This window comes from Poromitra crassiceps, assembly GCF_964638095.1.
Source record: "Poromitra crassiceps genome assembly, chromosome: 5".
NCBI classification, from domain to species: domain Eukaryota; kingdom Metazoa; phylum Chordata; class Actinopteri; order Beryciformes; family Melamphaidae; genus Poromitra; species Poromitra crassiceps.
Window position 1 is genome coordinate 40,207,557 of NC_139642.1, and position 15,627 is coordinate 40,223,183.

General features: G+C 47.1%; 1 protein-coding gene across 1 annotated transcript in view; it reads right to left on the minus strand.

Annotated features, from left to right (window-relative positions):
* LOC310777414 (protocadherin-16-like) overlaps positions 1 to 15,627 on the minus strand; it is a gene marked incomplete at its 3' end in the record, with an annotated part of 95,266 nt that overhangs the window by 13,739 nt on the left and 65,900 nt on the right. The window contains exons 3-9 of the mRNA XM_083637744.1: positions 10,015 to 10,203; positions 9,084 to 9,315; positions 7,709 to 7,945; positions 6,224 to 7,252; positions 4,596 to 4,783; positions 4,407 to 4,503; positions 3,679 to 3,836 (exon numbers count right to left, since the gene is read on the minus strand). Of these exons, the coding sequence (XP_083493870.1) occupies positions 3,679 to 3,836; positions 4,407 to 4,503; positions 4,596 to 4,783; positions 6,224 to 7,252; positions 7,709 to 7,945; positions 9,084 to 9,315; positions 10,015 to 10,203 (2,130 nt within the window). The remainder of the gene's footprint in view (positions 1 to 3,678; positions 3,837 to 4,406; positions 4,504 to 4,595; positions 4,784 to 6,223; positions 7,253 to 7,708; positions 7,946 to 9,083; positions 9,316 to 10,014; positions 10,204 to 15,627) is intronic.

Below are 15,627 nucleotides of genomic sequence, written 5' to 3' on the forward strand. Positions count from 1 at the left end.
CACACCCACGCGCGCCAAAAGGGCAGGTCCTCTCTGTCCGCCTCCTCCTCTCGCGTTCCCCCTGCTCTCCCTCCCCTGCACCCTCCCACCTCTCCTTCTCTGTTCTCTCCTCCTCTCTGTCCTCTCCCCTCTCTCACATTCCCCCTGCACTCCTTCCCCTGCACCCTCCCACCTCTCCTTCTCTGTTCTCTCCTCCTCTCTGTCCTCTCTGGGGGGGGGGGGGGGGGGGGGGGGGGATGTGGGGGTGGAGGGGGCGGAGAGGTCTGTTCCCTCCCCCGCCTCCTCCTCCCGCGTTCCCCCTGCTCCCCCTCCCCTGCACCCTCCCACCTCTCCTTCTCTGTTCTCTCCTCCTCTCTGTCCTCTCCCCTCTCTCACATTCCCCCTGCACTCCTTCCCCTGCACCCTCCCACCTCTCCTTCTCTGTTCTCTCCTCCTCTCTGTCCTCTCTGGGGGGGGGGGGGGGGTGTGGGGGAGGAGGGAGCAGAGAGGTCTGTTCCCTCCCCCGCCTCCTCCTCTCGCGTTCCCCCTGCTCTCCCTCCCCTGCACCCTCCCACCTCTCCTTCTCTGTTCTCTCCTCCTCTCTGTCCTCTCCCCTCTCTCACATTCCCCCTGCACTCCCTCCCCTGCACCTTCCCACCTCTCCTTCTCTGTTCTCTCCTCCTCCGCATTTCCCCCTGCGTCTCTCCTTCTCTGTTCCCTCCTCCTCCGCGTTTCCCGTTTTCTCCCCGCCTCCTCCCTCCCTCACACTCCCCCTGCTTCTCTACCCTGGCTCTCCCTCCCCTGCACCCTCATCTCTCCTTCTCTGTTCTCTCCTCCTCCACATTTCCTATTTTCTCCCCACCTCCCCCCTCTCCTCCGTCTATATTGCTCATTCTCTCCCCACCTCCTCCCTCCCCCTGCTCTCTTCTCCCCCACACCTCCCCTCCCTTCCCCTCTCCTGCTCTCTCCTCTTGCTCCTTCCCCACCTCCTATACCCTCCAGCATCTCCCATTCCCTCCCCACCCCATCACTCTCTCACATTCCCCCTGCTCTTCTCCCTTCTCCTGCTCTCTCCTCTGCTCTCCCCTCATTCCTATATTTTCTATATTATCAATTGTTCAAATGTTATCTTTATTCTGTATATTCTTGTTACTGTTGTGTCAGCTAGAATTAGCTAGACATACTTTCTGTGAAGCCCTCTGAGACATGCTTGTGAATTAGGGCTATATAAATAAACTTGACTTGACTTGACTTGGCAGGCGAGGCCACGCAGCAGCCGAGCTACGGGCGAGCGGCTGAGCCTTAACCTTGCTTGCAAGATGGATAACCTTGCGAGATCAAAAGAGATTCTCTCGACGTAATCCATCTTGTCATGCACAGGCAGTTAAGATGATTGGCTGAACCATGCCGGCTCGACGAATCAGCGGCAGCCTTAGGCGGGCTCGTCTGGGCAAGTAGTGGGTACATGGTCTTTGTAGTTCTTTTCACTCATCAACATGGCTGCCGCCGCGGAAGTGACAGGCAGTCTGAATGAAATTGAATGTAACGTTCCCAATTCTATGTATTAAATTCTAAAAAACGACCCTCAACATTTGGGAGGGCTAAGCCACACAACTAGTTCGATATAATCTAACGTCATGCTTTGAAGGCGACTTTACGACGATGAGGACGGTGAGGACTCAATCAATGATAGACAGGCACCTTCCTCCGGTCGCAAACGTGACGTTAGAGGCATGGCGATCTGATTGGTTGAAGTTAACACGCACGAGCGGTGATAGACAGATGGGTCATCCAATCACCTGCCAAGTAGCTTGGAAAAAGTGCCCGCCTCCGTCAGCGGGTCGGGTTACTGCATTCCCAGATCGACTGGTTTAGTGAAACGTAATGTGGAGCTAAACCGTCCATCTGGCAGCGTCAGGTTAGCTGAGCCTAGGCCTAGTAACAATAAAGTGATATGAATGACACTGTCGCCATCACCACAACACAAAATACTACACTACACAAAAATATATACATCAAATATATACAGCTGCATCAACACACTAAATATCGCTGCCGTCTGATGAAGACCACTTCACTTATCTCCAAAATGTCAACTCCCCAGGAACCAAGGAGAAACAGCCACGTATTTAGCCTGGTCACAATGCATTGTGACTTGATGCTGTTGACTTGACTCTAGCTTCATGTGCCCAGGAGGTTTGTCTCAGTGTTTGATGAAATGACTCTTCTGCACAGACAAAGAACTCACTCACATATTACTTATTGCACGACATCTAAGCCTGTTAACAAACAAAGGTGAACTTCTTCAAGTTCTTGTTCTTTCCACAACCGAACTACAAATGTTTGATGTTTGATGAGTGCGTCATGCCCGATGGCAATTTCAGTTTACAATTTCCAATCCAAAGAATGAAAATAATGAATGGAATAATAATGGAATTGAGCAAAGCAGAAACAGATTTTGTCCACTCTCTAGTATGTGCTCAGTGGGAATACAAGAAGGCAGTTTTAAAGACCTGAAAAACATGCCTGCTATCATTAATCAAACTTAATCAGATAAGCCCGTCAATGCCAGGAAAAATAATAGATGATAAAAGTAACACAATCGGAATAGGAAATGTTGAGTGAGTAAATTTAGTCCTGGGACATAGTCCTGCACTGTGCATACTTTGTTTTACACTTCCCTTGATGCCCAATTCAAGTGACTTCAAAGACTCCAACTTTAACACTCTGCTCCTTTGTATGGAAACGAGCACCATTAGTTACACATATGACACATTGTTTTAATAAAGCTGTTTTTTATGGTAATAGCGGGAGAATTTATGTGGCAATAAGAGAGAGAAAGAGAGGCTGCAGATCTAATTTCTAGCAGCATTACTGACACTGTTTCAAAAGCTTACAGGGTGATAAGGAGGCTCAGCATTGCATTCTGCAGCACAATTCCCACAGCGAGGAGGCCGTCAGAAATATGCTGTATTTGTTGTGAAACCTTAGATGACAAGCTGTAAATTGGTTCCACATTAGATGGAAGACTGGGTGTTCCAGAAATAAATTAGTGTCGTCCCGTCCTATCAGTGATGGATAATTGGAACGTCTGAAAAGATGATTACAAGAAAATTACAGAAATGCGCCGGCACACAAAAACAACACTGCACGGTTTAATCCAATCAAATACTAATTACGACTTTCAGTTTTTGCTGTTGAAAAGGAGGAAAAAAACGTTCACGGGAGCCCCTTTACACGACGACTTCCTGGACCCCATAAGTCTACGTTTCTTCCAGGTTCCTTACATTGTGTTCGCCGCTCCCTTTCCTGGCTGTATATTAAATATTAACTAAATTAACTTCAATTCTGTATTTTATGTGAGCGTAAAGGCCTGCCTCTCGTTGCAAAAAAGGGCTACTGTATTAAAAGTGTTGAAGTCATTGAGTATGACCTTGATCAGAGGAGTCTACAGCTGGCCCTCATCACAAGCCAGCTGGGAGTGTTTGATTCAGACCCACTTTTCCATTTCAGATAGAAATTTCCCTTTTGAAAAGTCACAGGGGAAGAAAGAGGAGGCGAAGGGAGGGAAGGCTTGTCAGACGTGAGGCTGATATGTCTGCAGCTACTCCGAGAGGGCCTCAGTCTATTCTTTGATATAAACTAGGTGGGTATGAGGGGGGAGTGTTGCGCTGGCGAAGGTCCAGTGGACAGTCTGACCTGTATGCTGAGGGGGCAGGAGGTGCTGTGGGGGGGCAGTCCTCTGTCAGTGGCTGTCACCGTCATGCTGTACTCAGATCTGTCTGAGTGGCTGAGAGGGGAGGACGAGCGTAGCTCTCCGGTGTTGGGGTTCAGAGAGAAACGCTCTGCCCGGGGACCTGGGGGAGACGCAGAGAGCCAGAACTTCAGCTGGAGACGTGGGAGGCCAAAATGCACGTTAGGTCACTTGCATTAAAGGTGCCACGTTTGGCATGTTACCATGAGAAAAAGAAAATAAATCACTACCATCATTCATTTTAAGACATAAGTGGCAAAGGCTACCAATCATCTTGACCATGGTCTCATTTGTTCACGGTAATTACAGTTTGACAATGATCCATTGATGTTTAAAAATGCTACACATGGCATATTTAAATATGCATATAATAAATCCTCCAGTCATTTACTTTCACACATAATTACACTGCCAGTCAAAGACACATTTTTCTGTCTTTTTTCTATTTTTCACATTTTTGAATAATAGTGAAGACATCAAAACTATGAAATAACACAAATGAAACTGTGCAGTGACAAAAAAGATTATAATCTTATATTCTAGTTCCATTGCCGCCCTTGGAAAGAAATTCATACATTGGCATCCACTCAGATCAAAATGGCTTTAAGATAATGAAAAACAGTACATTCAATCAGGTGTGTCCACACGTTATTTCTTCCCACAGTTACTGTACCTGACAAAGAGTAGAATACGGTGCCGTTCTCGCCCTCGTCAGGGTCTTTGGCTTGCAGTGTGCCCAGCAGAACCCCAGACGGCTGGCCTTCCACCACCTACAGAGGGAAACCAAACAGATGTCACCAGAGACATTAAAGACACTTCACTCGCTGCCTGTCTGTGTGTCTGCTCTTGGATCGGGCATCACCTGCACGATGAGGACTTTGCCAGGCTGGCTGTGGGTGAACGCGGGAGCGTTGTCGTTGTCATCCAGGACGGTGATGAAGGCGGTGCCCGTGGCGCTGCGAGGGGGCGATCCACCGTCCTGGACCACCACCACCAGCTGGTAGCTAGACTGCTGCTCCCTGTCCAGGCCTATCCTCGTACTGATCTCACCTGGGGAGGCAGGGGGGTGGGGGAGAATGGTTTTAATGCACAGGCACAAGTCCAAAGTCCTGGGAGGGACACTTCACCGAAAAACAATGCTGATTTATTTTATAATATATTTTATAATATATTTTTATCTCACACATATCCCAAAACAGGCATTTTGCAGGCATTCATTTAGTTTGACAGTTATTGTGAGTTGATTAGAATTACGTTGATGCCAGTGATGTCATCGGAAGGCAATGAATCATTGGGTTCTATTAATTACAAGTCATTGGCATCAACTTTACTCAAATCAACTCTCAATAACTGTCAAACTAAATGAATGCCTGCAAAATGGTTTACAGTTTTCAGATATGTCTGCGATCATGTGCAGAATAAATCACAATTTTTTTCCGGTGAAGTGTCCCTTAAAAGAGCCAGCAGGCTTTGATCAGAGACACACAGGGAAGATTAGCAGATGCTGCAGACACACATAACTGAACTGATCACAAATCAGTCTGTGTGTCTCCAGCCACAGACTAACAAGCTCAGCTGTCCAATTACGAGCCCAGCAAGACCCTTAGGACTGCAGTCACCATCATCTGACTCATTTATGACAGCGAGGGCAGAGGCAGCCCTGGTCTCTCATCTCTACCTCGAATACATGAAACAATAAGTTAATTGAGAGTTGATTGAGCTGCATCATAAATAATTCATGATGGTTGTTGTGACATGGCCACGGGAGAGAGAGCGAGATCAGATTTACAAAATCCTGTTTTGTTGTAATGGCATGGCTTGTTGAATGATGAGACCAAGTTTTGAGAAAAATCACTTCAGAGACTTGCAAGATTTCGCACACTCACTCACAGAAATATAGTAGCATAAGTAAATCCCAGAACCTAGCCAGATATCTATGTCTATGAATATGAAACACACTAATAACTCAGAGCACAGACTTACAGAAGTCTGTGCATCACAGAAGTCAGCAAAAATGCCATCAAGACAGATTGGAACCGCAGTTCTGTTTCACAATACTTTGATATATTCTAGTCTCTGCTGACTGAGCTTGCACCAAAGCATTACCATTTCCAGGGCAATTTATTCATGAATCAATTGCGGTTTGGTGTGACTGTTGAACTTTTGGATAGTTTAACTTCATACTCAGCAAGCTGCAAGTGAACTTGTGAGACCCCCAGCTCAGGTTTCCTGTTTCATGTGAAATTCTGCAAGACCAATGACCCTTGCTAAAATAAAAAATGCTAAAATAATAGTTTTAATTAAAATATTCAGATGCTTTGGAAACTGCCCAAAGGTCAAAGTTTGCAACACAGTATCTTCTTTGCTTTTTTAATTAAAAATGACCCCAGCAACCCTTATAATACTTAGTAATACTTAAAAAGCTATGACTCGTGTTCTAATTGATCATAGTCCATGATAACATTATCTACTATAACATTATCGACCAACCTGTGAGGGAGTTGATCTGAAAGTGGCGGTCGGGGTGGAGGAGGCGGTAGCTGAGGCGTCCGTTGGAGCCGCTGTCTCTGTCCGTGGCCGACACTCGACCGAAGCCCGTTCCCGCCGGCAGGTTCTCTCTCACGGCCATGAAGACTCTCTCCTGCGTGAGCCGAGGAGAGTTGTCATTCTCGTCGGTCACCGAAATCCTCACCGTGGCACTGCCGCTCTTCTTCAGCTGGCCGTGACCCGCGCTGGCCAACACCGTTAGCAGATACATGTCCTTTACTTCTCTGTCTAGAGCGCTCTTCACAAACAGCCAGCCGCTGTCTGCAGCGATGCCAAACCCTGCAGCATCCCCGTCCGGCCGCAGGTGATACGCCAGGGGACTGGAGGAACCGGAGCCCGGCGCCTCTCGGCTCAGAGCTCGGACTTGCAGGAAGCGTGCGTTCAGTGGAGTTCCCTCCTTCAGCTCCACGCGGTAGGTGAGGGTGTCAAACACGGGTCCGTGGTCGTTCTCTGCCTGGATGTGAACCACGAGCACGAGGGTGGCGCTGAGCTGGGGTACGCCGCTGTCCTTGGCCGTCACCTGGAGGTCATAGCGGGGGACGCTCTCGTAGGAAAGGCTCCCCACCAGACGGATCTCTCCGCTGCTGCGCTCTATGCTGAAGGTCCTCTGTGCTCCGCTCGGGGAGGACAGGTCGAAGGTGAGCTGGCCGTTGGCTCCAGAGTCTTTGTCCTCGGCTTGGACACGGTACACCACCGTGCCCATCTCCGTGTGCTCAGGCAGCAGCAGCGACTCCGAGGATGAGGGCAGGAAAACGGGCGCGTTGTCGTTGACGTCGGCGATGGTGATGCGGACGCGCGTCTGGCCGAAAGCTGGGGGGCTGCCGCTGCGGGCCTGGACCTCCAGATCGAGGATCGACTGGGTCTCGTGATCCAGGGGCAGACCGGTCCTCAGTGCCCCAGTGTCAGGATCCACGGTGAAGTAGCCTGCGGGGTCCCCAGAGCTGATGGTGTAGGAGATGTCTTTGGAGGTGCCTGCAAAGAGAGAGGAAGATGACAAAAAACAGAGGCATGTTGACACAGGCCAGGAGACTGTGCTAAAAGCACTGAAGTAATACTATACTTGGAAGATGTAATTTTTCAATTTTCAAGACTGTAATAGAGTTCTAAATACCCATAGAAAATGATTATATAAACAAAGTTGTGAAATGGAATTTTTGATTGATGCGATTTCAACGTTAGGTGTGTATAGTGGCCCGACGCCTATTTGTACAAGTGGTGTAGGGAGCTGAAAAAAATACTTTCAGCACATTCTGCCCTATGATCCCGTGTGAATGATAAATGTATACTGAACTGTTCAGCCTGGACCATAAGAATGAGGTGTGTGTGTGTGTTCTGTGTGTCAGACAGAGAGTGAGAAAGAGAGAGAGACATAGAGCATGTGTGTCTTTTATCAATCAGGCGCTCACGTTCTGGACAGAGCCCACCCACCGGTCTTACTGCTCGCCTGGACGATGCCAACGGCTGTCCCCCGCAAGACGTCCTCTGACACAGTGAAGTGGTACTGAGTCTGTTCAAAGACAGGGGGCGCCACCAGCCCCGCCACAACACTGATGTTGACCTTGGCATTGACCAGGGTGACCAGACCGCCACCATCCTGGGCTGAGATCACCATGGGGATCACAGAGTTGACCTTCCCATGGAGCGATCGAGACAGGGAGATCACACCTACAGTACGAAGACAAAGCCGCAGACAAAGCTCAGACAGGGGCTAACACAAGCTACTTTTACCTGACTATACCTGAGTAAGCTGGACAAGATTCTGTAAAGTGACACTTCTAATAATACAGTTTACATGTGGTTATTGTCTTTTTGAGCTAGATGACCCCAAAATAACAATACTATCTCTAATATTACTGCGATTATGCTTAGCAGTCTAAGTGGCAGGGTGCTTTCTCACTGGCAACGATTGCTTTGCAGAGTATGATTGCCTGACTGGCATTAGTGTCACATTACAATCACATTTTTTGTGTGTATTTAAATGTAGTCACAGGTTATACTGGAAATCGCATGGCTAAATTAAACAGCTCCTTCAAGTAATTGAAGTCTGGGAAATATACTATAGCATATTAGGGATGGTATGATATGCCATTACAAAGTGTAAATAATTTGGAAGCTTGTGCAGTTCTGAAGGGCAAGCTAACTCATTTGTGAATACTACAGCAGAATAGAAATAGAGCTAATCTCGCAATTATTTTCTCTGCCACACGATATGTAATGCCACACGTTTGCAATGCAATATATTACATTTTGATATATTGTCCCACTCCCATCCCTATAAAGTATACACATGAAGTATTATTTTCCCATAATTCAAGCACTGGTAACCTTCACTATCACATGAAATATTCAGTGAGAGCAGGAGAGCTGTTCTAAAGATTCCTATTTTCCTCTTAGTTTTCCACTTCCTCTCCTCATCAAGTTCACTTCCTTTACCTCACTTCTGTCCTTAGCTTTACTCCTCACTGATTAGTCGTGTTCACTTTTTGGCCCCCTCATCGATTGTCTTAATTAAATTCACCTGAGTTCCCCTCCTCACTCCTCATTCGAAGTCTGCATCTCTGTCTCATTCCCACCTTTGCACGGGCGGCAGGAGCACTGAGTTAAGCAGCCCATGTGTGGTTTTCCCATGCTCAATTCAATGCAACTGATTGCTGTAAATAAACTTTGTTCACTTTGAGAGAAGTTTCCTGGACCGCATTTAAGCTTTCTGCATGCGAATCCGATGTCCATAAGGAAGATGGTGACCTTTGCTGAACCACCACCACCTCCTACTAGAGCGCTGCGAGCGAGCAGCTGTACCAACCTGTGTCTCTGTTGAGAGTGAAGTAAGGCGATGCCCCTCCAGGTGCTGTTCGGTATGTGACCCTCCCGTTCTCCCCTCTGTCGGGGTCATAGGCCATCACTCGGACCACCGAGGTCCCCGGGGCGCTCTGTGTGCTCAGACTAACAGCATAGCTCACTGGGTAGAAGGCTGGTCTGTTATCATTAATGTCCACCAGGTCTACCTTCACGTAGGCTACCGAGCTCAGCCCCCCCTGTAAAGGAAACAAAAGGCCCTTTTGTTATAGTATACCTCCACATACAGTAAATCATCACCAACCGCTTGAAAAAACACCTGAAAGCGGGATTTGGGTCACATTAATGGCGCGAGTAAAAACCAGCGGTAACCCTGTTAAAACTGGATGTATAGCGTGGCCTCTAAAATATAGTCCCAGCAGGTTTGTGGAGGGATACAGATTGATAGTTTCCCTGGGGAAAGAGCAATATGTCAGGACCTAGCGGAGGGTGAGAGGGCTCACCGCAGCCAAACAATCTGTTTCATAGGCTTTTCAGTTGGACAGAATACAGTGCCGGCTTTTCATTTGGACCAGGTGGCAAAAGGGAGGGAGGCGGCAGTCCAACTTGTTAAAATATTACTGCCTTGACAGTTGAGGCATTTCTCCATCTGATTGCTTTAACATGGCTGGAGTAATTTCCTTTCATTTTTAACCTTTACTTTAAAGTATTATTTGGCATAGAGTGAACAGGATGCTATACTAACTTGTGAGTAAGCCTGCCACGGAGAGTCATTCCATTCCACTCCTCTCTAACTTTGGCTGCTAAAGTCTTTCTGCACTGTTGGCCATGTCTTTGCTCTCCTGTCTCTATGAAAAGTGTGGCTGCTGTGTTTATGGGTATTTCACTCTGTGGCTCAAACGGCTTCAGATTAAGGCTGATTTGAGAATGCGGCTCACCCCGTCCACTGCAGTCACAGTGAAGTCGTAGCTGGCCGGACCCTGGTCTCTGTCCAGTGCCACGCTGGTGCAGATCTGGCCCGTCTCCTTGCCAATGGTGAACTGAGAGGGAACGGCGCTGTTGATGCCCGAGCCCAGGGAGTAGGTGACGGAGCCGAAGGAGCCGCCGTCCGCATCTGTCGCAGTCACCTACAGAGAAGACAAACAACAATGGCTGTTGGTTAAACTATTCCGAACATTGTGCATTGCGACAAAATAATACTGTTGGACTGTGTGATTTGGACTGGGAATTTCTCTTATTGGATCAATTCAGTCATTATTCCATAGCCTGAATACAGCAGATCAAATCAAAAGTTTATTACAGGGATGTGAGATTCAAAGTAATCTCCAAACTGAAACAAGAGCGCCATACCAGGTGCTGTTTGAAAGCATCTTTGGATCTTTGTTGTTTATCTGAGTGAGAGCTAAGGCCAAACAGGCCCTTTGGCAGGAAGAGGCTCTGAGGGAATGAAGGGGAGGGAATGAAGGGGAGGGAGGGAGGGGGGATGGCTTCTCCAGGCTCTGGGAGGGCTGCCAGCAGGGAGAAGTGCCTGCTTCAGGAGTGGCGTCTGTCTGCACAGGACGGTGACAGGGACGGCTGTGGAACAGTGGGATACCACACACAGTACGCTTCAGTGCAGCGCATTCTACTCTAAATGTAATGTCCCGCTTGCGGTCTGCTTTTAATAATGCTACAGATCTACAGAGGGGCTGGAACCCGCCGCTCGCAAGCCGTCAGCCAGGGAGCCGACTCAATTACTGCATGGGAGCTCCACAAGACGGCGCGAGGCAAACAGGCCAATCAGATCGGGCCCCTGGGTACCAGCGGGATAATTGTTTGCAAGTGTTGGCTCTGGACTGCAGCTTGAGCGAGATTACAGAGAGGGTTAAGCCTCACAAGTTGATTAGAAATTCTCTTTCCTTCCGTCTCTTTTATAAATGAATCTTTTTTAAAAGAAAACACTAATTGGAGATAAAGAATGTCGGGGCATGCTCCAACACTCGGGGGGTGCCTCCTCCTGTTCGTTAGAGATGGGCTAGCAGTCATCAGGAGCGTTGCCAAGAAAAATAAGGCGAGCCACGCTTATCATCAAAAGCAAGCGTAGTTTTTTTTTTAAGATGGTGCTGGTACGAGTGTGAGTAGATGGAAATCATTCATTCGAGGTGATGACTATTTGGCTGCGCTAAGTCGAGCACAGGGCCTCCATCGCCTGCTGGAGCAGATGGCAGACAGGCGACTCGGCACAGCGCTTGCCCCACACTCTTGACTGTAACTCCTAACAGAGGGTGAGCGGTGTGTAGGAGGAGTGAGGGAGCTGTAGAAGCTGGCAGGCGCACAAGCCAGAGAGAAGAATAATAAACCACATGAGGAAAGGGGAAACCAAGAGCAATACAAGAGAGCTACTCCGTCTTTTAACACGCAGTGCCTGTAGCTTACCGTAATATTTTATCATTTTTGCTCGGGGACAAGTTATTTATAACTACCGTGCTGCTTTGTTTTCTCCGCAGTTGTATGACAAAAGTTTGGGAATGTGCTGACCGTTTCCCCGCCAAGTGTCAGCTGGAAGACGGAGAGATTGAAGGGCAGTATAACCAGAGGCATGACCAGTGTAGCGTGAATACCTGGGGCTTGTAAAAAGAAAGTAGGGGGATTTTCGACCAGTCCACCTCAGCACTCCAGAACGTAACCATTTCCCAACAGGTCTCTAAGAAAAATAGTTCCTCTCTTGTGACTGGCCCGTGCGTGGCAGGCGCTGAATGTGTGAGCTATTTGAGGAGACTTCATGTCGCTTTCCATTTGAGCCACAACCATCCATGAAAAGTAGTGGGTCTTTTCTTTCTTTTTTTTTCAAGGTACGCCCACAGACATAAAACATTCACATAGTGCCTGCATTTATATTTATGATATGAGGACCTGCAAAATGAACTGGGGGGGGGGGAGAAACATCTGAGGTTTTAAGGAGAGACGGAGTAAAAGTTATTTTTTTCTGTGGTGTGGAAGTTAGAGTTCTTTTTGTTCTCTGTGAATCCATATTGATATGTAGCTATAATGAATCAAATTGTAGAAATGTTAACCAGCTATGCACTGATACATTCAATCTCTGCTCTGGAACAATTACAGCATATTGCCAGTGGAAGTAGCAGCATACTAAAGATGCTATAATGAAAACCAGGAGAGAAATCCTATTTATAACAGAGATGAGCAGGGTAAGGTAGTGCAGAGCGTGTGCTAAGCAGATACTGAGCCTTTTTCCTGTTGAGAGCAGGTACAGTAAAGACAGGGGGGATTGATAGATTTAGTCATGTACTGTGTGTTCACAAATGTGATTGAACCAAGAATAGGAGACACATGTGTTCAGGTTCAGGCCAAGTTCAAACAACGTTTCAGCAGCCTGGAACTGTTACAGTAGATGGTTGGCCAGTCCTAAGCAGGGCTGGGTATCGTTTAAAAAAATCACGATACCAGTACCAAATACCAGTACACTTAAAATGATACCGATACCAAATACTTTATTCCATACCTTTTGCCCCCTGAGATAATCTTTCCGCATTTTATGCATTTCTTTTTATCCGACGCCACAGGTGTGTAGTATAGAAATACTTTTGAACGTTTTAGTGGCATCTCGGGCGGCACACTGAACTGCCAATTCCATCACATACTGTACACACCACACTGGACTTCACCACCACAGACTGTATGGGTTGTAGTAGCTGCTGCGGTAGTGGGCCAATCGCACGTCACAATAAATCGATAAACGCTTGGATGCGTGATTGGATGCGGGGCAAAACCATACAAAGAGTAATTTTCTTTTCTAGATCTGTGTGCAAAAAGGATCGAATGCGGGTATTGTTTGACTGGAGAAGTTTCAATACTACTTGGCATTGGGTTATTTCAGATGATACCTTAAAAGGTATTAAGTAGCCATACCCAATCCTCTTACTCAAGTAGGCTACAAACCCTTCTCTCTCCTGTATTTATGTTTATGAGACAGCACAGGCTCATACATTTGCACACCTCACACTAACTTTACACACAACCATAAACTACAGCTACATGAAGTGGATATCCTACGCTTTACAGTAATTACACAGCTCCCAGTGCAACCAAAGACAGCCATAAAGTATATAGCGGAGAGTATATTTTGAGTAATATGGGGCATGAGAGCGTGCGAGGAATATATTCTGTGAGTTAAGTGTATGGGTTTTTTGGGGGAGAATGCCGGATAATAAACTGCACAATCAATTTGCATAAATCCCAACCACTCGAAATTGTTACGCCTGGAGCAATCAGTCTATGTTGGAATCAGCTGAAACTGAGATTTGGATATTCCACTCTCGTTTATAGGTTAATAACAGCATATCAATGTCTCCTGCTGGAGTGGAGGCGGGCCCGTCTGTCCAGGAGATTAGACTTTGCCAGCCAGCCATATGAAATGATTTCTTCACTGAGGCTTGATGGAGGCGAAATGAGAGCAGGACAATTAGCCAAACCACAAACCATGAACCCTGAGTGATGAGGAGAGCCCAATGAAATGTGGCCTCTGGCATCAAACCTCTTTCATAAAAGTCTGATGGAGAAGATTCTAATGCCTCGCTGTCACAGGGAGAGAGAGGGACGTGTAAATCTCCCGGAGAGTGTAACACGACTCACAAAACCCAGAATGAAGATTGATGCTGGCTGAGGATGTTGCGTAACGCTGTAGTTTGGCTACAGTGTCACAGCTGGAAGACACAGACATCATTCAACTCTACACCCCCGCCACTTGGAAGAAACACTTGTTTATTTCCCTTTCAAATTTGCCTTGCTTAATCGTAATTCATTTTTTCATTACCGCAGCCTACAATCTGAAATCTGGACTGGTTATGTGTGAGAATGATGCTGTGCTGAGAGCTGATCATGTACAGCAGTGGTTCTCAACGTGGGGTCTGGGGACCACCAGGGGTCCTTGATGGAAAGTTCAATTTCTGCATTATTTACTTTACAAGAAGATAAGATTCGATCATGTAGAATGACAGTTTTTATCATCAGTTTCACTGTGATCGTGGCCATTCTGAAACAAATTTAGGTTTCTCAGATTTGGGTCTGAGAGGAAGAAATCTCATCAAATGGTGGTCCGTGGTCCTGATGTGGCCTAAATTAGGGGTCCTAGAGATGAAAAAGGTTGAGAATCACTGATGTAGGCTACAGTAGGCTATGTGTGGTGGTAAGTAGATGAATGGCACCACCTCTTCTACGGGGATGAATTCCGATGGGAGGGAATAATTTACAACCAAGTAAATCGATGGAGATGTAGCCGTGATGAGTAGAATATTTTCTACTCTGCAGGGGGAGAGAAATACCACTCACCACCACTTTGCCCTATCCATCTCCTGAAACTTCTGGGGGCCTCTCTCCTTCCCGCCGAGTCTTTACTCAGCCCATCGCAATGTACGGATCTTACGCAAAACTCACTCTTTTTTTGCATCGGATTAAAAGTTCAAAAGGAGGAGTAATCTTAGATCATCAGCAGCAGCCAGCGGTATTCTTGCTACACTCAGTGTGTGTGAGTGAAGCATGATGGGAGCTGTCTTATCAGCGGGGGGAGAGGGAACGTTTGGCCGGGCCCTTAGTAAAACAAGCTGGGGAAATCCAAAGATAACTGGGGCACTCTGTGGTTCTCCCATCAGATTCCAGGAGCCTTCCAGAGGCGACTTTCTGACTGACTGTCCAATCAAGAGAACAGGATTCACAAGAGAGTGAGAGAGAGAGCATGCCTAGCCTTTGTATGTTTATGTATAACATGTTCAGTTGGAGTCATTTTCCTGAGGCTTTTGGATCCTCCAAAGTGTTCTGGCCCATCTAATGTCCTCACTCTGTGGTGTCTGAGAGAGAGCCAGGGCCGCAACAGAACCGGCCAGGATTTCGGCGGTTTCTATTTTTAGAGACGAATTTCCCAAACGGCCAAATAGGATTCTCGTATATGATTGACCGCGGTGGTTTTCTTGTTCTTACATTTTTTAGGATAATGCAAAAACATTCATGTCGGAGCGAACTTATTTGCCCCTGCTACTGCTCTCCTCTCCATCTTCATCATCATGCGGGCAGGCAGGCTAAAGGCTCCGGCATGGAAAAAGGCAGTGCAAGAAGAACCTGCGAGTAAATGAATGATGTAGCGCTGACTCCATCGAAGCCAACAAGGGGTGAAATGAAGGTAATGTAGTTTTCAATTAGGCTCCTCGTATTTTAGAGTTCCCAGTCAAACAAATGTGCCTCACGTAGCCCACAGCGAAACCACCCAATCAGGGCCACACCTCTGCCAATCCAAATAGGCCACAAATGACGGCGAGCCCTAAACGCTTGCCAAATGGGAAATTATCACACACATCAGTCAAATTCTCCATAAACGCTGCCTTTGAGCGCACTATAGATGTGTACTCGTCTCACACACATCACAGAAAAAACTACAAACATGAGAGATATAATGAATGGCACATCACAAGCGTGTGTGTGGAGCAGAAGGGCTGGAGGCCAAATAGATTCTGCGCTGAGATCACTCCAGTCTGTAGCCTTTGAAAACAAAGCGAGCACAGTTC